This window comes from Leptonychotes weddellii, chromosome 4, assembly GCF_054177405.1.
Source record: "Leptonychotes weddellii isolate Sample4059 chromosome 4, ASM5417740v2, whole genome shotgun sequence".
NCBI classification, from domain to species: Eukaryota; Metazoa; Chordata; class Mammalia; order Carnivora; family Phocidae; genus Leptonychotes; species Leptonychotes weddellii.
Window position 1 is genome coordinate 155,900,377 of NC_138372.1, and position 26,188 is coordinate 155,926,564.

The 26,188-nt window shown below is 41.8% G+C and overlaps 1 protein-coding gene and 1 pseudogene across 3 annotated transcripts in view; one reads left to right on the top strand and one right to left on the bottom strand.

The window, feature by feature from the left end:
* Positions 1-22,955, bottom strand: part of DERL1 (derlin 1) — a 67,140-nt gene extending 44,185 nt beyond the window's left edge. Inside the window, exons 1-7 of one of the 3 annotated variants that reach the window (XM_081816486.1) lie at positions 22,587-22,955; positions 11,309-11,420; positions 6,285-6,349; positions 5,249-5,275; positions 4,574-4,669; positions 3,146-3,198; positions 1,206-1,316 (exon numbers count right to left, since the gene is read on the bottom strand). In XM_081816486.1, the coding sequence (XP_081672612.1) occupies positions 1,206-1,316; positions 3,146-3,198; positions 4,574-4,669; positions 5,249-5,275; positions 6,285-6,349; positions 11,309-11,420; positions 22,587-22,739 (617 nt within the window). In that variant the 5' untranslated portion in view covers positions 22,740-22,955. The remainder of the gene's footprint in view (positions 1-1,205; positions 1,317-3,145; positions 3,199-4,573; positions 4,670-5,248; positions 5,276-6,284; positions 6,350-11,308; positions 11,421-22,586) is intronic. The other 2 variants (XM_031019368.2, XM_006748341.3) reach the window with 2 other exon arrangements.
* LOC102727779 (rRNA-processing protein FCF1 homolog pseudogene) lies at positions 13,497-16,095 on the top strand (annotated as a pseudogene).
* Positions 22,956-26,188: the final 3,233 nt, after the last annotated feature.

The following is a 26,188-nucleotide window of genomic DNA, read 5'->3' on the forward strand; positions in this document are numbered from 1 at the left end:
GATTGGTCATTTGTTTTTTTAGCCTGAAGGCAACTCAAGGCTCAGAAGACAAACAAGTTTCTTTCTATGCACTTAAAAAAAAATAAATAAATAACACTGTACTTCTGTTTGTATGTTATATTTCACAGAAGAAGGTTTTCAAAAACCCACCCCTGACTGACAAAGGTGGTCGGGGGAGAAGGGGCCTCCTCAAGTTTTACTGCTCTCATTGACCCCTCAGAAGAATGACGAACCGCAAAATGTTAAAAATGAGCAAGATGTGTGGAAGGGTTCTGGGGATCAGGCGCGGTCGCCGGGCAGGCTGGGACACCCGGATGGCGATTTCACTGGTCCCTTCTTCAACTGTCTTTTGCTTCCCTGACAGAATGGCCAGCTACTTTCATGCTTCAGTGTGTCAGCACCTCTTCTGGCTCGTAAAACCCCACCCCAGCCCCAACATTAGGAACAAAGCTAAGAGCTCTTATCTATCGGACACCCACCAACCCGTGGCCAACAGCGGACCTTACCACCTGCAGTGGTGGGAGACAGGGCAGCCCCTCAACTTACAGATTTGCAAGGTGAAGCTCGGAGGTTTTATTAAGTCACTCCCCCCGCGTCCGCCCCGATGATCAAAACTGGCAGATGAGGGGAAGGGGATTTGGTTCTGTCTCAGAACCACATCAGTGCCCCTAGCTTCCTCACTTGAGTGAACCCTAAAAGCAGACAAAGAGCCAGCACACACTCCCTGGGTGCTTGGACTATATGAACCTCAAGTTTCTCACTTTCACTCTGAAAAGTCCCCCAAATCTTCTGTTCTATAATAGCTCACAGAAAAAGATCTGAAATTGCTAACCAACGGGTTAACTGAACCCCTTTGCCTCTTCTCTGGCCAAATCTTGCGTAAAACTGATGCTGGCGCACGGCGGCCCACACTGGAGCCTCGCACAGTGCCCCACCTGCCCATCCGAGCTACTCTGTGCCCAGTGTCGCCTGCCGTGAGTCAGCAGCAGCCCCCAGCTGGAAGGGCTCCACGGCAATGACCGAGCTGTGACTTTGATCCCTGGCTTCCTGGGACTGTGTGACCAGGGCCAGTCTGTTGGCTCACATTTCTCCACCCGCCAAAGACGTAAATGCTACCCCTTGTGGAGTTCTGAGGAGGACGCTTAAGACACGGCAGTAACATGGCTGTTCCATGAGAAAACAAACAAAAACAAAAAAACACTTACAAAAACTGAGGCGTGGAAAGAAAATTTCTTCCTCCCAAGTCCATCGGGTATCTGAACATTAGGAAGAAATAAAGATGTCCAACAAGATTTCCAATTAGCTCATTGATTACCCTGCAAACAAAGAGCCAAATTAGTTTGAAGCCCTTCAAGCAGTCAAGTGAGATGTAGCCAGTTGTACCCAGTAGGCCAGGGAAGAGAGCCCTCCTGGCAGCCAGTTTCTGGTCCCCGGGAGCCTGTGACAGCCCCACAATGAGCCCTTTTGTAGTCTGCACGGCAAAGGTATTCCGAGGGGAGGGGAAATCGGTCCTGCGGGGGTCTGTGCTCTGCGAGACCAGCTGCCCTCTGACAGCTCTTTCAAGCCCCAGCTCATCCTCCAAATATCGTTTTTGCTACTTCCTGCCTCTAGAGTCGGAAAGTTGCAAAGCAAGCTTCTGACCGCTTCAGTCATAAATACCGTGTTTGCAAACCCCGGGCAAATCGGAAGGGTGGCAAGAGAGAAGCATGGGAACCCTTCTGGAGCGGTGGGTGGGGGGAGGCGGCAGGGAACGCGTTTCCCCACTCCTGGAGCCACACACTTCTCCCTTGCCTCCTGCATCCTTGAGTGTAAGACATCACAGAGATCAGAGATCACTTCGTACAGCTGACCTTCGCCTTGTAATCCTAAAATAAACACTGACCTTCGGTTTTCCCAGGGCTTACATACAAGCCACTTCAAGGTTTTATAGACCCACTCCTACTATCACGTATCCTTCTGTGTCTTCTCCTGCCACAGGCGTCCCGTCAGGGACAAGTCAACATTTGCAGCTACTCCCAGACTCTGCCCTTCCGGGCGGCGGGGCACCTGTACCACGCTCAGAACTTGCTAAGCTCGAAACAGAGTCTGTTTGCTCAATTCCCTCATTTCTATCACTACGCGGCAGACGTTAGGACCACACAGAGTAGCTATGTCAGACATATTAAGAACTGGTACTATTAAAATCTGTTAAAACATTTGAAGTATTTTGTAGCATAGGAAGTGGGAGTTCACAGAACAGTTGCATCTTGATATCTTCCTTTTAAAATTCTGACTGGATGCACTGAAGGTTTTCCTCTCAGCTCCAATTCCAGGCTAGAAATCTGAGCCTATTTGGCTAAAACTTCTGTACTATCAAACCACTTACAAAACTACTTCCCATCTGAGAATTTGCATTTCGATGACTGGCGAGCAGTCTTCAAGGCATCCTGGAAATGCCTCAAGGATAAAAAACATAGTAATTTTACGCATAGTTCTTAGAGGAGTCAAGCTCAGACACAAATTAAATTAGTTCCTTGTTTGCTCAATCTGGACAATGAATCCAGAAATACTTATTCAAAAACACATAAATGGAAGTACACAGTACCTAACGATGAGCTAACAAAATAACAATCATTCAATGCTAAATGTGCTTAAAGCCCTGCAATTTAATCAGTTACATCAAAATGAAATTACAGTTGATCCTTGAACACAGCTGAACTGTGTGGGCCCACTTATATATGGAGTTTTTTCATTAATATAGTACAGTTCTGTAAATGTATTTTTCTCTTCCTAAGATTTTAATAATATTTTCTTTTCTCTAACTTACCTTATTCTAAAAATGCAGTATATAATACATGTAATACACTATAACTTACCAAATGCGTTAATTGACTGTTTATGGTATCCGTAAAGCTTTGGTCAGCAGGAGACTATTAGCAGTTAAGTTTTGGGAGAGTTAAAGAATATACACTAATTCCCAACTATGCAGGAGCTTGATACCCCTAGCCCCCATTGTTCAAGGGTCAACTGTATTTCCTAAGTATAAGGTCCCAATACATCAATGTTAAACTTCTTTAAAGTTTATAAAGATTAGAGAAGGAAGATAAACAATAATGGAAGTCTTCTAAGGATTTGTTTCCAATTAAGTAAATCTACTATCACTTACGAGCCTCCGATGATATAGTTGAATCCAAGGATAACCCAAGGTAAATAACAGGCCTAGGAAAAAAATACACACAAACATGAATAACCACACCTAAAAAGGATACAGCTGCTAGGAGGCTGGAATGGGTAAAGATATACTGATAAGAGCTTTATATAAATCCTTTGGAAAGTCACTGCAAAAATTTCTCAAACCAATCTAGCATTATTGTACTTAAAACTTCCTATCTAAAATTATACTTATTCAGAGGCGCCTGGGTGATGCAGTTAAGTGTCCGACTCTTTGGTTCTGGCTCAGGTTATGATCTCAGGGTCATGGGATTGAGCTCCGCGTGCTCAGTGGGGAGTCTGCTTGAGATTCTCCCTCTCCCTCTGCCCCCCTCCCAACTTGCATCTCATGCTCTATCTAAAATAAATAAATAAATCTTTAAAAAGATAAAATTATACTTATTCATGTATTAGTAACTGGAGAGACAAAGTACTTTGCCCAGGGTCAGACACAATACATGCCCCTCTGAGTGAATATTAACAGAGTTTCACAAAGGAAATGGGTGTCCTATGGACGCTGATGAAAACATGACCCATAACAGAACCACATTAAGACTCCAACTAGGAAACTGCTACCTACAAACTAAAAATACCCCATCCTTTTAGGTTCCTCTTTTGCACATTTCACAAAATTACTCTGAATTTTTATCTCATTACACACTGATGCCCTGAACTAATACTCTCCCCAATGAGAAAGCTCTCCAGCCGAATTCAACATCTGAGCCTCTGACCAGACCAGATTCAACACATCATACCAAGAGCTAAGGAAGCTGCAAGGAACTTCATGAACGAGTAAAGAAAGGGTTGTATATAAAGAACTTGAAGGCAGAATGAGGTAAGTACTATAAGAGAAACATAACATATTGCAGAGCCCAAAGGCAAGACTAATTCCAGGCAGGAGACCGGGAAATATGTTCAGTCCCAACTCAAATGAAGAACAGGTAGGATTTACAAGAGGAAGAAAATAAAAAAGATGTTCCTGGTGGAAAACTGTGAGCGAAGGCACTAAGGGAAGTGTTTGGGGACAAAAACTGTTTTAGCTAGAGTGTAAAATACGTTAACAGGGAATGATAAGAACAGATTTTAAGAGACTGCTCCCCATTAGTATCTTTCCTTCCCCCTCTCTATCACACACACAGACATGAGATTGCTCAGGGTCACATGCATGAGGGGCCTGAAGCACAGAGGGAGTGAGAATAGTCAGCAAAGGATTTCAGGTTGGCTAAAGACAGGCAAGGGGACTGAGCAGGGGAGAGGGGGCCTGCCTACGGTACACTGCTCTGCAGTGACCTCTACTGCACGAGTCAGAAAGTGCATCTCTGAGCTGAAGAGGGATTTTGCCGAGACAAATGAAAAGGAAATTTTTCCAACTACGTGAAAGTACCTTAAATCGTGTTCCAAACCAAAATGATACAATCATGTCTCTGTTCAGCTGGGCCCAGACATAGAGTACTGACATGATCAGAGGAATCATCAGCAACTGCAAAAGAAGTCAACATGTAAAGACAAGGCTCCAGAGGCACTTAAAACAGGCTCAGCAGGAATCTTTTTTTTTTTTTTAACCTCTCCCCTACAAACAAATTCTCATATGGCTATTCAAAAACCAAAAAGAAATTCAATCATCAGAATTACAAACTGATCCTTTCAGTTAATCAATTATACAATGCACGCTACAAAATCCTGGAATAAAATACAATTACTTTAGGTGCATTCAGAAATATCAGGGTCAGGCTTGGTTATTTGAAAAAAAGTAGGCAGTAAAACCTTACTTACTATATATTCTCAATTAAAAAAAATACATATCCACATAATGCATAGAAAATACTAGAGAACCATCACTCTCAATGCACAAACATAACAAAGAAGCCTGAAATGAGCAAGGAAAGTAACGGTTTAGATAATTCATGTAAGATGTTCAAAACAAAAGTTGTTGTAATTCTATAATTTCAAAATGCCACGTAATTAACCACAGGGTTAATGCAATCTAAGCTTCTCTCAAAGGCCATTAATTGTAAATCTGAAACACATAAAAGGGCAAATAGTTTCAAGGGACACTTACCTGCATATCCATCGCTAAGCCAGTAATCTTGGTTTATATAGTTAAAGATCAGAGACAAACAAAGCTTTGTGCACCTCGTATCAGTTCATTTCATTCCTGTGTTCTGAAAGAAAACCCTTTTCTAGAGTTCAGGTTGTTTAAAACATCCCAGAACACAAAAATATCTAATAATCTCCATTATGAATATTCTGTTATATGATGACAAGGAAATGCAAGAAGTGAACTCCTCTGCCATATGACTCAGTCGGCCCCCTTGCGTCCTCTTTGCCTTGCCCTGCGTTTTAGCATCTCATCTTCAACTGGAAGACGGAGATACCTGTGCCCAGAAACAAATTAAGGATTCTACTCACACCCAGGGCTCCATAGCATAGTTGAGGTCCAGAACAATTTTTTTTTTTTTTGCCTTCCCTTAAAGGAGGGGAAAGGGCATCCAAAGTGCCTCATGTCCTGGCTCCTGGCCAAGCTTCAATGGCAGCTAAGCCCCAGAGCAATGTTAAAACTCACCAACTGGGCACAGACTGAGCCATCATGCCCGCTCTGCTGCCCTCACCATCTGCACAGGTCCGCAGCTGGAAGAGAGCCGAGCAGGTCCTTTCCCAGAACCGGGGCCTTACAGAGGGACCGAGTTACCGTGTAGGCCCCAAAGACAAGGGCAGCGGCGAAGTCAGAAAGGGATGCTGGTCGTAAATTAATTTTCTGAGAAGCAGCACAGATTCCAAAAGCTGTTTCATGGCACGGAATCTCTTTGTGCTGCAGTCAACAAGCTGTCACACATGAGAACTGGGAACAAGAAGAGGAACAGCAGTAAAATTCAACCAAATTTGGAAAACCCCACAATGGCAAGAGAACGCCATCACTCAAAGGCTCTGTGATTTACTACAGCTTTAAAAATGAACTTTAATTATTCGTAGTTATTAACTGTAGCAAACAAAGATGCAAATACTATAATTTGAACTGTTGTATAGAATACTGTCTACTTCCCCAAACCTGCAAATAATGGTTTATTTCTGGCCCCAAACAACAGACTAAAGGATACCACGATGCAAATCCAGTTAAAGAGGAGCATGAATAAATAGTCTGCCGGCCTCCCATCAAAAGCTCCTAGAAACAAAAATAAGCCAAATGTCATGGTTCAGAATTTCAGAACAAAGTGACTCCTATGTAGAGAAATACTTCAAAAAGTTACAGAGAAAGCCAACATGAGAATATTTTTAAATTTCTCCTCTCAAGCAAAAGAAAATTTTTTAAAACATCTAAAACCATGCCCGGGGCCACCTGGCTGGCTCAGCCGGTAGAGCGGTAGAGTGTGCGACTCTTGACCTCGGGGTTGTGGGTTCAAGCCACATGCTGGGTGCAGAGATTACTTAAAAATACAATCTTTAAAAATAAATTAAAAAAATATATAAAACCATGTCCTCAACAGAGCCCTGAACTAGAGTCAACTGAGCAAGGCTAATCTGTGTTCTCCTAACTGAATTCCAGTAAGGAAAATGCTCCCCAACCACTGCAGGCTAAAAGACCCACGGGGAGGAGAGTCAGTTCCACAGGCATCTGCGATCCCACCCCCTGAAGACCTCCCAACCAGTCGGCCTCTCTTTCCTGGCTCTCCTCATGACCTGTCAACACATCTGTGATCACCCAGGTAATCCTTTCCCCCTCCACTACACCATAAGCTCTGATGCGGGAGGAGCCCATCTGCCTTGCCTACCATCGTGACTCCTCCAGCATGACTCTGCTGGGAGGTTCCTACTGTTGTTGTTGTTATAGATACACACACACACTACCACTGGGTCTGACACTGAGCTTTCCGAGAAGATCCGATCTCCTTCCAGCTTACATTCTAGCAAGGGAAAACGATGCTGAAGGAGAGGAGGAATGGGGCCATAGCCAAACCTTCCCATAGCCTCTGACTCTTCACCTTCTGGGAGGTAGAAAGGAAAGACTCCCTTTCTACAGATGAGGACAAAAGTTGCATGACCAGAGTCACATGGCTTGTTAGAAGCAGGGTGAACTCTATAATTACTAGTCTAGTGCCTTTGTTACTACACCATATACCAGACTCTGTCTCAGTTCTGGACAGAATAATCAACACTGGTCTGGCTCTCCCTTCTCAGAGTGGTTCCTCATGCCTTCAGCTGGCAGACTAGAAAAGAGGCAGAGATAAGAAACAAATGACTGTAAGGTCACACTAGCTCTCTCTAATAAATAAAAAAAATTTTAAATCTTAAGAGAATAAAAAATAAAAATAATAAAACAAGTTTCTAGCAGAAGTCTCTCCTTCTTTCCCCAGTTTCTCCCCTGGTATCTCAAAGGCACACTTTAGCCCCAGTGTTAAGTATGCTTAATGGTAGGGGATCCCTATGGATGAATCAGAGGTGAAATTCTAATAACACTTCTGAATTTTAGTAATAGTTGTGCTTCTTTTGCTTTGGTTTCGGCTTTGTGATTTGTTTGTGTTTTTTTAAAATAAACGACCAAGGTGGGGCTTAAACTCACGACCCTGAGATCAAGAGTCGCACACTCTACCTACTAAACCAGCCAGGCACCCCACTGGCTTTATGATTTCTAAGGATTCTTTGGATTGAATACTTTAACTATTGTAATCACATAAACTACAGTACTGTATTATTTGACAAGTTTGCAACTGGAAATTTACAAATTCACTGGTCTCAAACTGCAGTCTTCCAGTTCAAATCAGAAGCCTTATAAATAAGCCAACACTGCTGTATACTTAATTGAGTCAGGGAGGAAAATGTGCAGGTGGCAAGCATTTTGTCAGGATGTTAACATGAGGCTGTATGGTGCAGAAAAGACTGGGGATCAGCGAACCTGGGCTCCAGTCCTAGCTGTGTTATCTCAAACAGCTTTATGACCTTCAGGGCACGTCACCACCTCTCCAGACCATTGTTTTCTTGTCTGTGAAATCTTATTTTAAAAGGACAGGCCTCAAAAGTTCCTCTGGACATGAATGTTCATAGCAGCCTTATTCGTAACAGTGAAAAATGAAAACAAGTCAAACGTCCATCAACTGATGGATGGAAAAACAAAACGTGATAATGATAATTCCGTACAATGGGGTCTTATTTGGCAATAAAAAGGAATGCTACATGGAAGAACCTTGAAAACACTACACTAAGTGAAAGAAGCCAGTCACATATTGCATGATTCCTTCTGTAAGAACTGTCCAGGGGCGCCTGGGTGGCTCAGATGGGTTAAGCGTCTGCCTTCGGCTCAGGTCGTGATCCCATGGTCCTGGGATCGAGCCCCACGTCGGGCTCCTGGCTCAGCGGGGAGTCTGCTTCTCCCTCTCCCTCTGCCTCTCCCCCTGCTCATGCTCTCTCTGTATCTCTGTGTCTCAAATGAAAAAATAAAAAAAAATCTTAAAAAAAAAAAAAAAGAAATGTCCAGAAGAGGCAAATCTAAAAAGGCAAGAGTAAATTAGTGGTTGCATAAAAGCTTAAGGGGAAGATGAGGTTGAATAGAAATGGGGAATGGCTGTTGATGGGTACAGGGTTTCTTTCTGTGGTGATAAAATATTCTAAAATTAATTGTAATAATGACTGCACAACTCTATGAACACTCACCAGATTATACACTTTAAATGGGTGGAACTGGATAGCATTTGAATTAGAGGTCAATAAAACTTTTAAAAATGCCTCTCGGCTCTAGAACTTCAAAATGCTCTGTGACTGGCTAGTAGGGAAGGGGGGGGAACATAAGAATTAAAGCAGACAAAAGAGATCAATGGGCTAATAATCCTGTAGATCGATCTTAAGTGTTATTCAGGTATTACAAATTAGTTATATTACCTGACTAGATAGTAGAGAAGGGTAAATGGGGTCCAGGATATCAAGTAACCAAGAGAAAACAATTTACAAACAAAATGTGGTCATGAAATTATTGTAATTTACATTTCATAACAGTATTACGATCATTTTTTAAGTCCTTGGGTTTCAGAGGTGAATATTAAAATATTTACTGATGAAACGCTATCATGTCTGGCATTTGCTTCAAATAATCAGGGGTACGGGCACAGACATGAATAGAGATCAAATAAGACCAGCGATGAGATCATTGTTAAAGGTGAGAAGGTAGGGGCGCCTGGCTAGTTCAGTTGGTGGAGCATGCGACTCCTGATCTCTGAGTCCTGAGTTCGAGCCCCATGTTGGCTATAGAGATTACTTAAACAAATACTTTTTTTTTTTTTTAAAGGTGAGCTATAGTTAAAAGGGAGTTCATGTAGACATGCAGACACACACTACAACATGGATAAACCCTGAAAACATTCTACTAAGTGAATGTAGTCAGTCACAGAAGGACTCATAAAATGTGTCAAATAGTCAAACCCATATGCACAGAAAGTAGTTCAGAGCTTGCCAGGAGCTTGGAGAAAGGGGGGTAGGGGATGGAGAGTAACTGCTTTGGGTTTTGGGGGGTTGATGAACACGTCTTGAATTAGATAGTAGTGATGGTTGCATAACACTGCAAACAGACTAAAGACCAAGGAACTGGGGCGCCTGGGTGACTCAGAGGTTAAACGTCTGCCTTCAACTCAGGTTATGATCTCAGGGTCTTGGGATCAAGCCCCACTTCGGGCTCCCTGCTCAGCAGGGAACCTGCTTCTCCCTTTCCCTTTGCCTTTCCCCCTGCTCATGCTCACTCTCTCTCAAATAAATAAAATCTTTAAAAAAAAAAAAAGACCACAGAACTGTACACCTTAAAATGGTTAAAACTGTCATTTTTTTGTTATGTGAATTGTATCTCAATGAAAAGGAAAACAAAGGTTCATTCACCTTTCTCACTACTTTTGTGTATGTTTGAAATTTTTCCACAACCAAATGTTTAAAAGCCGGTCATGAGTCATCCACACTTAGAGTTTACTACTGATGTAAAAACAAAATTACTCCAACAGCTTAATCCTCAATGAAATTATATCGGAGGAGTAGAATGCGAAGCAAGTCAGCATCATTATCAGGCCCAACTGGGACAGGGGAGAATAAAAATCACGTATTCTGGGGGCTTTAAGGACCAAACCGAGATGTGGTGGTGAGAATCCTCCTTGTCAGTTTTGGCTCTGCCCAGACACTTCACCTCCCTGAAAAAGGGGATGGGCTAGGTCCCTTCCAGTGGTAACAGTCAATGCCTGGACACTTCGTATTAATATAATGATTTTCCTTTTTAAACGCACCTTGTACAAATGCCAATTTAAGGAAAAATCACGTTTGACACCAAATGCCCATCCTTCTACTTCCCTGCAGTTATGAGGTTGATTCACAATTCTCAAACTGACTTAGATTTAAGGGTGGTTCAGAATTCTCTATCCTGAGCTAACAGCCAGTGGGTTTATAAAGTCTCTGGAGTCAGCCAACCTTTTCAAAATCATTTAGGCTTAACGAAATTATGTTCATGTTTTGACACAGCGCCTCACTTTATTGCTGCTCAGTATAAGCAACTCAGAACAGCACATAAGGTATTATACAAAGGAAGTAAGTAAAAATTCACAAAGAAACTTCTAAGAAAAGATTTTTGTAAAAAAGCTTATCCATGACATCATATGGGTAGTCATATCTGATAAACCACCGTATTATTAAATCCCAGCTATGTATTTTACAAGTGAGTGATTCGATCACAGAGAACAAGGCTTTCATAGTATAAAGGCGTATTTTACAACCCCAATCTGGGAGATGTATACACTTCTAACAAAATGGTGCATTAAAGGACAAGGACCGCCACGTGACAGACATGAGATGTCAAATTTAAGTGAGAGGCACACAGCTCAGCCACGAGAGACAAGGTGTGGACAAGATGTGTAAAGCTCCGGTCTTCTACTTTTTCACTGATAAAATGGTGATACTGTTACTTATGCCTCATGATGTTGTAGGGATTACAAATCAAGTCATCTAAGCGCCTAGGAGAGTCCTAGCATCGGTCCGACTTTCTGAGCATTTGCCATCATTATGCCATTTCCTAAGCCAACTGCCCTCAAAATTCTTCCAATACGTAAACACGAACTGGTAAATTAATCAGAAACAAATCTTAAAACAACTATGGATAACATACCTGTTTCAAGTCGTGTAGAATACTGATATAAGAAATATAAATTGACCAAATAAAGAAATCCAGTTCCTGGACCCACAGGGAAATAAAAGGTGGCAGTGATTGGCCTCCAAATCTGTCCAGATTGAAATAGACACAGCCGTTAGTTTCTCTAAGCCTGGTTAATTTTTTTTTTTTTAACTAAACAAAATGCATCCTCGCAAAACATTCTCCTCTGTGATGATGGCTACCAAAGGGACACCACCAATATAATTCAAGAAAACTGAAGAAGAGCTCTCATCAGCTACAATCATATCAATTTGCAAATCGACGGAATAAAATATTATAATATAAGCAATAAATACTTCTAGCCAAGTTGAAAAAAATCAATACTATAGAAGTGCATGCATGGTTAGTCTTTACTGGGATAAGGCATACAGCTAAGCCCGTCAAAACTGAACTATAAAGACAATTTCCAACAGGACAGTAATATCTCTACATAGGAAAAAGAATATACTGGGATGACAAGCCTTCCCAAAAACTGTCATATTCAAAAGGTAGAAGTAAAACAGAAATGTTTGTATTCAAATCCCTGTGCTATTTAGGCAATATGGATATATGACTTCACAATATTAACTCCCCCCCCCCAAAAAAAATTACAGAAGGGTCTACAGTCTCCCTCCTGACCCCCATCTCCCAATTCCCTTCAGCAACAACGATCTGTTTCTTGTATTTCTTTCAACAAATAATATTATGTGTTACTGTTCCTCCCTTTTCATCCTGCCTCCCATTACACAGTTCTATACCTTGTTTCATTCCCTTGACAAAATATTTTTGCTGGCTTTCTAGTATTCCTTTTATGTGAATGTCCAAAATTCATTTACACTGTTACAATGCCACAATGCCTATTCTTGATTATCTTCTTTATACACGTACATGTAGGATAAAATCCTGTGAGTTAAACTGCTAAATTAATAGACAGTTGAGTTTAATTTTGGTAGACACTGCCAAATGCCTACAAAAATATTTAACCGACTTACACTTTCTCCTAAAATGTAGATTAATGCCTGTCTTGCCTCCACGCGCTCACCATTTAGTGTATTCTATATTTACCAATTATGTTTTTGAAACTTTAGCCATTTCCTTTCTTCATTTTTCTGCTAGATTTGCATTTCTTTATATATTATGGAAATTCCCCTTTCTCATTGTTGCAAATATTTTCTGGTCTGTCATTAAATCTATGCTTTGATGGTATTCTTGCCATATTTTGACATGTAGAAGTGTTCCTTTAATGGAGGCAAATGTATCCATCACGTATCCTGCTCACAAGCTACTTCTCCGCTCTAAGAATATTAAAGTGTTCACAGTTTCACTGTAACACATTCCCTGTTCATCTCAGGAGTGAGGAAGAGATCTGACTTCTTTTTCTAGATGGTCCCTCAGCTTTCCCAATCCCATTTACAGAGTAACCCATACTTTCTCCATTGATGTGAAAAGCTACTTTCCTCATATATTTCCTTTTGTAGTAAAGTCTCTTATTATATTAAAGTGCTATCCTGTTTGGAATTGAATTCCTATATCAATATCAAACTATTTTAATTTCTAGTCTTATAGTACGTTACAATATCTGGTAAAGTCACATGATTAAATAATCCCTCTCCGATTTTTCTTCTACGTTTGTCTTAATTTTCTTGGCTGGTCTCGAAATTTTATTTTCCTAAAAGAACTAGAACCGGCATCTTTATGGTATCAGTGTGATACAATTCCCAACCAGGAAGAAGTCTTTCATAGCTTTTATTAGTTTTGTATATACCCAACCATCAAAGCTGAATTATCTTATTGTTTGTAATATTAGCTGAGTTACCTTATTGTTTGTAATATTGGAAAACTGAGCCTCTTGGGCTTTCTAAGTATACAACTCCATCTGTGAATAAAATTTTGAATCTTATTCCATTCTTGTCTAATTCACTGGCTAGTACTCCCAGAACGATGTTAAGTAACAGTGGTTGAAGTAGATGACCTTCCTAGACCATAGGAAATACCAGCATGATGCTGGCTTTGGCCTTACTACCCAAGCATCAAGGACACGACCCCTGCATCAAGGAGCTCTCCAGTAGCGGGTTGTCCAAAGAAGCAAAAGAGTGATCCCAAGGGAGGGGAAATTTGGTCTCGGAAAAACAAATACAAAGTCCGAAAGAACTGCAAGAACACAATGAACGAACAGGTACTGCTGACAATTTGGGTGTGGCTGGAACAGAGGACATTAGCTGTGGCGCCTGGCCAGACACCGAGCTGCCCAGTTACATTCTCCAAGTGCAGGAATGTAACCCTCACAGCTCAATTCCCTTTGGAAGAAAACGCACTTTGTGGGATACCCAAGAGTGACTTTCCAAGAACCCCGTATTAAACCAGTAAAACAAAATAGGTTGAAATTCATTTTGATTCATTTACAACTTCATCATAGATACAGTAGAGTTTAATAGAAAGAACACTGGAAGTGATTTGAGAAGGCGTGGCTGTAAGTCCTGGCTTACGAGCTCTCACTCCTGAGCCTCAACATCCATCCGTAAAAGGGGAATGATCTACTAATACGTGCCCTATTTTGATTAGTGGTTAAAAAAAAGTGTGCTCTTCTAGTCATTTACATGCAATGACTCAGGAGATAGATTTTATAGTTGAAGAAATAGAATGAGAAAAGGTTAAATAATAGCTAGTAAGTGGTGGAGCTAGAATTTTATCCCAGACAGCTTGACTCCAGAGTTTATGACACAAAACCCTTAGTTTTTTTTTACAATGTCTCTCACAAGTGATATCATTATTATGAGGAATAATTACAAGTAGTAAACATTTTAAGTACTACTATACTTGCATAAGCCTGATTCTCCCTGCTTATGAAGAGCACTGAGCAAAAACCAGAAGCAAGCAAGCCCTGGCCTTGGCCCTTACATAGCCCTGGGGCCTTGGAAAAGTCTAGACCTTTGCGTTGGTGTCTTCATCTACCCAATGACGTCTGCCCCCTGACTCCACCTTCCTTATTTCCAGATTTTGTAAAAGGTAGGAATTAAGAAAGTGGATTAAAAAGGTCCTTTGTTTAAAAAAAAAAAAAAAAAAGGTATGTGTGGCTGTATGATTATTATAATCTGTTAGGAGACACACACTGACATGGTTTTTACGAATTCCCATTTTAAGCTACCTCTGTATTCCTGTAAGTTACTCAGAGCCTGATTTTGGAAACGAAACCCTGGTTTTTTCCGACTACATCTTTCACTAACACTGACGACATGGCACTATTTTTAGCCACTGTGTGCACCTGTGCTTTGGAAATCAGTGTCTGTCAAAATATCTTACTTCTTTTCCCCGTTCATTAAGCTTACCCTTGAGTTATACTTGGCTTTCATTGATCTAAGAGACTTAATATTATTTTTGTATTACTTTAAAATTATAATTTAAAAACACCAGGAGAGAGCTGATCTCTGGAGAAAAACACAATGTAATACACTTCTGAAATCCCCACTGAAGGTGCCTAGCTAAATCCCCTCCTTTCCTCTGATATGTAAATAGTTAGGATAAGAAAATGGCTTGCTTTTCAGGGCGTGGGAGAGGGTGGAGGCCCATTTTTCAACCCTGGAAAGCCTTCACAGATCCCATCATGGGCAGCCAAGTGCAGCACCAAGAGCACAGGACCTGTAGGCAGAAGAGGGGAGGGGAGCAGCTCCTTTTCACCTCATGGCACCCCAACTTTTTCATGATGAAAGCTGGGCCCTCATGACAGTTTAGGTGATTTGCCCAGAGCTCCTCACTTCAAAGCAAGAAGCCCACATCTTCAGTGGCATATAAGGCTTTAAGAAAGGGAGAAGACACTGCTCTTTAGTTACTAGTCCAAAAACTTCTGTTGAGAGAGTGGGCTGCAGCCGTCCTTGAACTAAAAAATCTCCCAAACAATCTGCTACTGCAATCATCACAAATGCTACCCAGAGTCTAAAGTGGGGTTTTTAAAGTACCAAAAACAAAGATTTTTCCTGAAACAGTATGAGCTGATTGATTTGGAGTTAAGAAACTCTACACAGGTCACCAAACAAGAAAGAGGGGGAGCACCCATGTGCCAAATGCTGATGTTAGCTAAGTGTGGGGTTTTTTTGTTTTTTTTGTTTTTGGACATCCTAGGTAGGCAAGACAAACAACCGAAAGGCACCCGGGTTCAATTGTGGACTTTAAAAGAGCTATTAGAAGCCATCCATTCGAGAAACGAGAGTGGGGCGTGAACAAGGGGAAGCAAAAGAAAGCAAGGAAGTATGCGACCATGTAGTGAACGCTTAGTCTCCCTCCAAGACCAGAGGCTTAAAGAGAAGGATAGATTAAAACCTAAAAAGAAAGAAAAGAAAGATCCCTGTTCACTCAAGGAAAGAGAAGTCCCCCAACATCCTTCCTGCTTCTTCTTCCAATATAACACACAGGTGGACCCACCTTACCACATCCTGGTTGATACCAACTTTAACTTTTCCATTCAAGCCAAACTTGACTTGGTACAGTCAATGATGGACTGTCTGTATGCCAAGTGTATCCCTTGTATAACTGTGAAACTGGGGTAAAAGTATCGCGTGGCTCTAAGGATTGCCAACAATCCAAGATTTGAACGATTACCATACACACACAAAGGAGCCTATGCAGACGACTGCGCAGTACAGACAGTAACTCAGCACAAGTGTTACATTGTGGCCACAGTTGACCCAGACCTTAAACAAAGGATCCTGAAGATCCCTGGAGTTCCGATCATGTACATTTCTAACCATCGGTGCTTGCCCAATATATGAAGTAAAGAAAATGAGGCATAGGAAGCATACAAACAAAAGCACGGAGACATGGATGTTACATGGAATGACTGCTTGGCCTGTCAGACATCTACCAGAAGGTTTTTCTAACTAGAACATAGGGGAAAGAGATCTGTACCCACATCTGAGGCTCCAGAGTAGGAAGGAGGTGGCTGGCAGGGGGCCTTATATGACATGCTAAAGGGTTTGGACTTGATTGTGAGGTCAACAGGAGCTTATTAAAATTTTAATTAAGGTGCATAACAGGATCAGATATTTTAAAAAATCACAAGGTAGTATAAGCATAGACAAATAGATCACTGAAATAGAACAGAAAGTCCATAAACAGACCGATATATTTATGGCAAGTTGGTGTGTTATCAAAGTAGTATTTCAAATCTGTGAGGAAAGGAAGTTTTATTGGAAGGCCACATAGTGTGCAGTAATTCTTAGTGGGCTTCGAATCCTGATTCCACCAGTTACTATGTGTATGAGCTGGGCACGGTACCTAACCATTTGGTGCCTTCCTTGCTCCCTCTTTAAAATACGTTGTCTAGGGCGCCTGGGTGGCTCAGTCGGTTAAGCGTCTGCCTTAGGCTCAGGTCATGATCCCGGGGTCCTGGGATCGAGTTCCGCATCGGGCTCCTTGCTCTGCGGGGAGCCTGCTTCTCCCTCTCCTCCCCACTTGTGCTCTCTCTCACATAAATAAATAAAATCTAAAAAAAATAAAAATAAAAATAAAATACGTTGTCTAATCGTCAAAACAAGCCTGATAAGATGGTATGAAATCGAATAGTCCATGACACAATTTGAGTATTTTTCAGTAAATGTCAGTGATTATTGCATTAAAAAAAAAGAAGATGAAGAAGCCATTCATTCTACTCCTAGATATGTACTCAACAGAAACGTATACCTATGTTCACCAAGACATGTGCTGGAATGTTCACAACACTATTCATTATGGCCAAAACTGGAAACTATCCAAAAGGCCCATTATCAGTAGAATGGGTAAACAGATGGTGGTCTATGGTAATCTATAACCATGTGCAACAATACGGGTGACTCATACACACTGTAAAAAAGAGACCAGACACAGAAGAGTACATACTGTAAGATTTCATTTACGTAAAGTAAAAAAAAAAAAAAAAATGGCAAAAATAATCTATGATACTAAAAGGCAAGAAAGTAGTTACCCTTGGAGGGGGTAGTTACCAGAAGGGAGCCGTAGGAAGGTTTGGGGGATACTGGTAATGTTCTCCGTCTTGATCTGGGTGCTGGTCATATACAGATATTCAGTTTTTAAAAATTTATAAATATATAATACATACACTTTACTGCCTGTATGCTATAATTCCATAAAAAGCTAAAGCTATGATCTAATGGCAACCTTATCTACAGGCCACAGCACAGCTGTCTGAAGTGGACAGGACTGTTAAGGAAAGCTTTTAGAGCTGTACATACCAAAACCCTAGCCACTAAAGCTCTAATCCAAACCTTGAGGCTACTTCTATGCTCAGCCTATAGACCAAGTTCACGTCCGTTCCGGGTTATGTGTGTAATAGGTCTCTCTTCCCCACTACGCTTTTTTTTTTAAACTTTATTATTTAATTCAATTAATTATCATATAGTGTATTATTAGTTTCAGAGGTAGAGGTCAGTGATTCATCAGTCTTATATAACACCCAGTGCTCATTACATCTCGTGCCCTCCTTAAGGTATTTACCCCAAAGACACAAATGTAATGATCTGAAGGGGCACCTGCACCCCAATGTTTACGGCAGCAATGTTCACAAAGCCAAACTATGGAAAGAGCCCAGAAGCCCATCAACACATGGATGAAGAAGATGCGGTGTATGTATATATAATGGAATATTAATTACTCAGCCATCCCCAACACACTCTTAAATCAATCTGCTAGTGTTGCTGTCATCAGGGTTAAAGGTGATAACATAAGCAAAAGCTTGGAAAATATAAGCACAAGGCCCAAATCACAGATGTGGCTGGTGCCATCTCATGATTCCTGAAAACAAATCTTTGAAATTGAGAGTTCATCTCTTCTCACCTAAGGTCAGGATGCTTTTAAGGGGGCAAACTATGGGATAATAATCCAGCAGTTACATTTCAATTACGGTTACAAATTGAAATTAGAATCTTCCTGCCCACAGAGAAAAAGCAATAATAGCAGGAATTATTGGCTAGTAAATAAAAATGGGCACTATTTTTGAATAGGTTATTTACCAGACTATTTACTGGGCACTTCGCATTTTTCTATGAATTTTACATAACAGCGGCATGAAGTAGAGAACGTACCTCCTCAATTTGAGGACACTTGCTTTTGTGTTTCTAAAACTAGGATGTGGCTTACAATCAACATATTCATTTAATGGAATTTCTACTCTCCCATCCCTCCAGAAAGTTGTATTTAGTTGATGAAGCATCTTATAATCAATGGAGTTAGATCAGAGTTCGAATGGTATTAAACTATCCCCACTCTTAGCTAACAAAATTGAGCCTCAGAAAGGATAAGTAACTTGCCTAAGGGCAGAGAACTAGTAAGGGTCTGAGCCAGGCCTGGGGAACCATGACTCAACGACTTGAAATCCCATGGTCTTTCTCTTTTAAGGGAAAGTAGATAACTGACTTGGAAGAAATCACCCTCAAGAATGTTTGCTAAACACTGAACTGTGTATTTTGGTAGATACTATGCGAAGGAGTTGAACGAGACAGCTCAGAACTATCTTTGACTCACGGAAGTAGAAACCGTATCTGCAGCTGTCTACCCACTGCAGTGATACTTGTCTCGGGATGCCTGTGGGAGCTGAATGAGCTAACACAGAAGTACAATACACATGTAAGGGGGCCAGCTTATTCTGTCCAAAGACACCAGCGGCCCCAGGAGACATCATCTCAGAAACCACCAGGGCTGCAAGAAATTACCACCTCTCTCCTAACTGATCAAGGACCCACACGAAGACATTTCATCATTATGAACTACTTGATGGATGAGTGTGAAATGTGAGGGACTAGGAATTTTGGACAACAGCATAGTGAGTCTTAACACCCCTACCCAAACTAAGAAAATAACATTTTAAATTTTGCAGTTCCAAACCAACAAGTACTCAGACGAGACCGAAAGATAAGGAGAAGTGACTCTCATCACTTCCAACGTGAATCCACAATTCTAAATCAATCATCCCCAATTTTTTTTAAGCTGTTCAAGACTCAGCTTCTAAGGAAAAGATGAGCCTCTAGCAGAAAGCACATCACACGCTGTTTGTCACACATCTGTCTCTCAGATGCAGTTTTTCCTTCCACTGCTTCATTTGCAAATGAGTTCCTCCAGGTGGGTCTGAAAGCTAAATTTGTCCAGAATGGGTAGGAGCCAGAGGAGCAGAAAGAAGATACAGATGTTGGCCCTTTCACATGTGGACAATCTCCCTGGTCTCAGGATAAGCCCGGACGAAACAACGTGAAGAAGATGGGAGAAGCATGGGAGCTGGCACATGAATGATGATCCTAATAATCACATCATCGCTGTCAATATTTACCTGGAGTCTCTTGGAAAGGCTTTCTTATTTTACTCGTCTGACTACACAAGTGAGCAAGATGTTGCAAGGAGGGTCAAAGAGCCAGTTTTGACCAGATCCTTCTCACGAAAGGATTTACAACCACTGCTCCTCATGTACACGCATTACCCAGCATGCCACTCACCAGGCACAAAATGCACAACATTCACTAGGTCACAAGTAATTACCAAAGCAAATAAATAGAAAACAGTGTGCAATTCTGACTGTGGGCCCAAATCCTATTCTGACATCCAACTGCCTATTTAACTTCTGCACTTGGATGCCTAAGAGGCATCTCTAGACTTAACATGGCCAAAACAGAACTCTTTATCCACACCCTCCCCCGCCCCCAAGCCTATGCCTTCCTAAACATTTCCCATCTTGGTAAAGGGCTCCACCATCCACTGTACAAAGAGTGACATCTCTGACTGCTGCTGCCTTCAGCCACCCCCCTTTCACATCCATTCAGCAGCAACCTTGGCCACTCAACTCCCAAATCCATCCACTTCTATCTTCGTGGCCACCCTGGCCCAAAACACCATCTCTCTTGCCTTCTAACTTGATTCCTTCCTCTCCCCCATTGCATGTATCAAGTCCATCCCACAGAGTGGTCAAAGCAATCTTGTCAGTCCTCTGTTCAAAATGCTCCAGAGCCTTCCTGGTCTCTTCAAGATAAAGTTCAAACCACGAAGCCCTGTACGATCCAGGCCCAGACTACTTTCCATCTCTGCTTTACCGTACTCACCCCTCGTTACTTCTGTCCTCATCTACCAATCCTCATCCCTATAGCTGACTCTGGACTATGCTATCCACTCTTCCTTCTGTTTCTAGCCCCTGCCTCTCAGCCTTCCACTTAACTATTTCTTCTTCTTGGAAAGTTGTCCCCTGCGCCAGATCTTCCCAAAGCTAGCTCCTCGACATTCAGGTTTCAGTTCAGATATCTTCTCTGAAGCCTTTCTGGAACACTCTATCAAATGTTAAGTCACTATCTATCACACGCCTCTCTCTCCCTTTCTTCATGGGAGCTGGGACTTTCTGTCCTATTCACTATTGTGACTCCAGTGCCCAACACTAGTAAGTGCCAATTATTTCCATGCATTCAACCAACATGAAAGCACCTGCGATGTGCCAGGCATATTCTAGGTAACAAAGACAGTAGTAAGCAAGTCAGGGATCTGGCTCTCATGGAGCCTGATTTTCTGAAGGGAAGCCAACTAACAGATGCCAACAGGTGATACGTAGCAAGTAAAATTAAGGATAAAGGAGACGGAGTGAAGGAGGGCTACTATTTTATGTAGGGCAATCCGTAAAGCCTTGCCAATAAGGCGGCCCTGGGGAAGAGATTTGAAGAAGGTAAGGAAGTAATCCTGGTTATCTTCCTCAGAGAAACAACATGCGCTAATGACCTGAGGAGAGAGAGCTGGCTGCTGAAGGAATAACAAAAATTCCATTGTGGAGCCTAATGTGCAAGGAAGGTGGAAAGTGGTAGGAGACAAAGTCAGAGCAGCAGTAGGGGGCCTTGCAGGCCACTGAAAAGACTTGGATTTTACCTATCTGAGTTGAGAAGACATTGGAAGGTTCGGGGCAGAGGATGGATGGACTTGGTTTCTGTTTTAAAACGATCATTCCAGCTGTCTAGAGAAAAGACAGAAAAGAACTGGGCTGGAATGATAATGGCTTGCAATGGAGAATGGAAAGGGACCTGTACTCTGGATATATGTCTAAAATACAGGAAACAATTAGCTGGCAAATTGTGGGATGTGGCAGAAAGAGAAGTCGCAGATGGTTCTATGACTACTAGTATGAGCTCCTGCAATAATGGAATTGCCATGTACTTCTAGAGCAAAGGAAAAAGGGTATCCGGTTTGGGACATTTTAAATTTGAGATGCCTATTAGTCATCCGAGTGACAATTCCAAACAGACAGCTGGAAATCAGGAGACAAATCTGGACTGAAAATATGTATATTTGCATGTGAGAGTCTTCAGTGTATAAAGTATTTAACGCCATGGAGCTAAATGAGATCACCTACAGCTGGGGAGAGTATAGAGAAAAGGTCCTATAACTGATCCCTGGGGCATATCACATTTAAAGGTCAGGAAGATGAGGAACCAGCAAAAGAGACTAAGAAACAGCCAGTAAAGAGGGGGAAGACAAGACAGTGTTATCCACATGTCAACTAATGTGCTCAAATTAATGTCAGATCTTAGTATCTGACCTGCCACTGATTAAAAATCTAAATCATAGAATCCAGTGAATAAAGATCATCTCTGGGAAACTAATACTCCCTTGCCAGAAATACTCTGGACAGTATTCATGTTTAAACAAATAACTAGGCCTTCTATTTCTGGACCAATTTACTCTTTACTCAGTCCTTCATACATTTAACTACTACCAGATACCAGGTCGGGACTGGGTGAAACGCAAACAACTCTTTGCATCTGACCTCAAACCACTCCCACAAAGAAAAAAAAAAAAACAAAAAAACTCCATTAACACAAGAAGAACTGGATGTTGAGTAAGTTGACAACCACATGGCACCCAAGTGAGTGGCAGAGCAAGGTCAGAGGGCACCTGCTCCGGGTGGACCCAAGCTGCTAATCACCGGCGTCCAAAAGATGAACAACTATCACAGAATTACCTTCCCTAGGCCTCCTCTGAATGCAGAGGGCGGGGAGCATAATCTTAGAAGGCGAAATCAGTCCCTTCCTACCAGGCCAAACCCACTTCTCCAGCCATCCTGGCCCTAGCTCCAGATCCCTTCGCCTCCACCCCGCCCCCAGACCACAGGACCCGCCCTAAACCGCTGGAGCGGTCGCACTACAAATCCCACCAGGCACCGCGCGCCCGCAACATGCTGGTTTACGCTCCGCCGCCGCCAGGCCTCCTGGGACCTGCAGTCTGCACTCCCCTCGTCCCTGGTCAGTACCTGGAAGCGATAGAGGAAGGCTTCGGGCCAGAGAAAGAAGTAGGCCGGGCTGATGAGACCGAGTTTGCCGACCAAGGGCACCGCGACAGTGGCGGCGAACCAATAGCGCGTGATGGCCGGGATGCTCCTGAACCAGTCCCCGATATCCGACATCTTCGCCTTTTAAGTGGCCAGATTGCGCACAGCCGCCCGACTCCCCGTCCCTGGCCCCTCACGACACGGCCCGCTCCGCGAGTGGAAGGTGTCGAGGCGGAAGCCGCCCAAGCCGCGGATAAGAAGGCGAAGATGGGCGGACGTGGCGCCACCGAATTCGGACGAGCGAGGCAGCGTTCGACGGCGAAACTTCCCCTTCCGGCGGCCAGCGGAAGACGTTGACCAGAAGTCCCGCCGCTTAAAGGGCAAGCACAGATTTTGCCACTGGGCCGAAGCTCGGCCGTCCGGGGGCGGGGCGGTAAGGGGCGGGACCAGGCGGGGAGAAGACACGACTGGTGGGAAACAGTGGTTGCCAGGGGCAACGGCAAATACTCCAGCCAATGGCGAGGCTGAACGCCTGGTATATAGTTCAAGCCGGATTTGTAATCCAGGTGGGTCTTCTCGAGCGGTGTTTGGAAAGGAAGAAGGAAAATAAAGTACGTAGTTCGTCATTTGCTCTTTCATTCGACACATGTTTGTTGAGGACTTACTAAGTGCGTGTAAGGTTCTAGGCACCGGGGATCCTGCGACTATCAGAGCTGTCGTGGTACCTTCTCTCCTGGAGTTTACGTCCTAATGGGGATAGACAACAGCTAAATAAGTGAATGAGATAATTTCAGAGAGTGAAAAAAATAAGGAATATAAAATAGGATGATTCGGTAGAGTGATGGAGTGGGAGCAGGGGAGTGTGAGAAAGATGGCTACTTTAGATGAGAATGGTAAGGGAGAACTTCTTGGATGAGGTGACCTTTGAGCTGAACCACCCCCCAACCCCCACAGCAAAGAACTGGGGAGTTTTCCACGCCGAGAAAACAGCCACTCCAACCAGCTTGGAATGTTGGAGGGACTGAAAGTAGAAATGATCTTAACAATCAAGTAGGATTTAAATTACAGGTGATAAGAATCCATCTTGTTCTTAAAAGAGTCTGTAAAAAGATAGGGAGATAGAACTTTATCTGTTATTTTCAGATGTGGGTCCTGCAGTTTAAGTTTGATTACGCTAAAAAAAATTTTTTTTATTAAGCCATCCAATAAAGACCACTAGGAACACACCTGTAGCCCAGAGTTAGTTTTATTTACTTGCTGCAGCAAGGGACACTGCACTCCAAAGGAACCTGGACCATTTTATCAATCAAAAGAGTGGGTGAAGTAAAATTTTGGTAAAATTTAAATGAAGCAGTGTTTTGATGGGCTCAAAGCAAAGCAGTGCTGTGTGTAAAAGTGTTAACATCAAACCTGGGCCTGAGCTGAGAAACAGACCCAGGGCCCTCTTTCCTTTGAAATCTCAAATTTAGGATAAATGTGGACTGTTGGGTCTGAAAACTCCTCACCTAAAGCTTTGCACCTAGATTGAAAATCATGTGTCAAAATGACCCATATAGCTCAGATCCATCGGGGGAGCATGGGATTTTCCATCTACACCAATAAAATTTCAAACAACAGAGTGTGTCCGACAATGCATTACTTTAGAGAACATTTCTCAGCACAACATCCCTGATGTTTATTAACAAAAAACAGTTTTTACAGAATAAAAAGGCACTAAATATTGCACAGTCTGATAAACACATATAACATTTAGGGACCTAATGGATATCAAGCATAGTGAATATATGAAGAAACTCATCATACAAAGCTGGTGGGAATATAAATTAGTACAACCTTATAAGATAATTTTGATATACAATAAAAGCTAGAGCATTGTATAAATAACATAATATTTGAAGATACTGCCTCAGATTCATTCTGTGCATCTCCCTATCTTCTTGTATCCACTACCATTGCATCCAAGGTACAATAAAAGGAAATGGGTTATCTAGCTTAGGTGGAAAGCCAAAGAAGGTTTCTCTGATGAAATCATAATTACGGATGCAAAAAAAAAAAAAAATCCACCAAAAACAAAACAACACGCACTCCAATTTGCAGTATTTATTTCTAGGTTGTGCTCTAGAATTCAGAGAGTGCGTGCTCTGGAATTCGACTTCAGGCTTTAGAAACACTACAGTTTAAGTTGTGGCTATACCACTTACTAGCAATATCATGTAAAAATTATAATCTCTCTGTGCCTCAGTTTCTTCATCTGTAAAATTGGAGAGGGGAGAATAATAGTACTGCATTCATAGGATTGTTGTGAAGATTCAAATGAGATCAATTCATGTTTAGCCTTAAAGAAGCATCAACATTATTACTCTTCTCTTTTTGCTTCTCTTTTCAAAATGTTTTACAATGAAAGCATATCACTTTTAGAAATAGAAATCTGCATTTTCAAAACCCTATCCCCTCCCACCATGTGATTCTGATCCAAGTTATCTGCAGACCATTCTTTGAGAACCATCAGACTAGATGGACATTCAGGATTTTTCTGTTTCTCTCTATAAAATCACTATATATTGTAATAAACTATTCTGGGCTATAAAAAAGTGGTTTATTCTTAGCTATCTTAAATAGAGGACTTCCCCACTATATATTGTGATAAACTATTCTGGGCTATAAAAAGGTGGTTTATTCTTAGCTATCTTAAATAGAGGACTCCCAAACAGCTTGCTCTAGAATTTAATTGCTTAGCTTGTAAGGAAGTCCCCGTGTTACTGTCATTAACACAAGTCGTCATTTAAAAACATGCAGGCAATGATTAGGCTAAGTTCTAGGAAAAATTGTGGAAGTGTGGGTGAAATAGGCGCTCTCATGAATTATTGATGAAAATATACATTGGTACAGCCTCTCTGGCAAGCAATTTGGCAATACTGAAATGCATTTCTAGGAATTTAAGCTTTAGATAGACTCCCAACTTTTTTTTAAGTGCACAAGGAGAATCATTGCCACACTTTTTGAAATAGCAAGAGTTGGAAATAGCTGATTATCCATCAATAAGAAACTGATTATGGTTTATCATGTGGTCAAATACTATCAACCTTTATTTAAAAACAGTAACTTCCTGCACCCCAAAATGGAATGGTCTCTAATAACATAGCAATAAGGACACAAAAGTTATATAGTACAATGTGCACACTATGCCATTACACAATTGTACAGAAAGCACACACACAAACATACACACAGTATTTGCTTGGAAGGGCGGTTACCTCTGGGGCGGGAAACTCAAAGGCTGGGAGACAGAAGTAGGAAGGAGATATTTTATTGCATCTTCTTTTATACCTTTTAAATTTTGTCCCAGTTGTATGTACTATGTATTTTAAAATTAATTTTCAAACTGTGTAGAAAGGAGGTTTGTTCAGAAAAGAACAGGTTCGATGTCAAAAGCTTTAGAAAGATTATTTGCAAATGACATATCAGATAAAGGGCTAGTATCCAAAATCTATAAAGAACTCATCAAACTCAACACCCAAAGAACAAGGAATCCAATCAAGAAATGGGCAGAAGACATGAACAGACATTTTTCCAAAGAAGACATC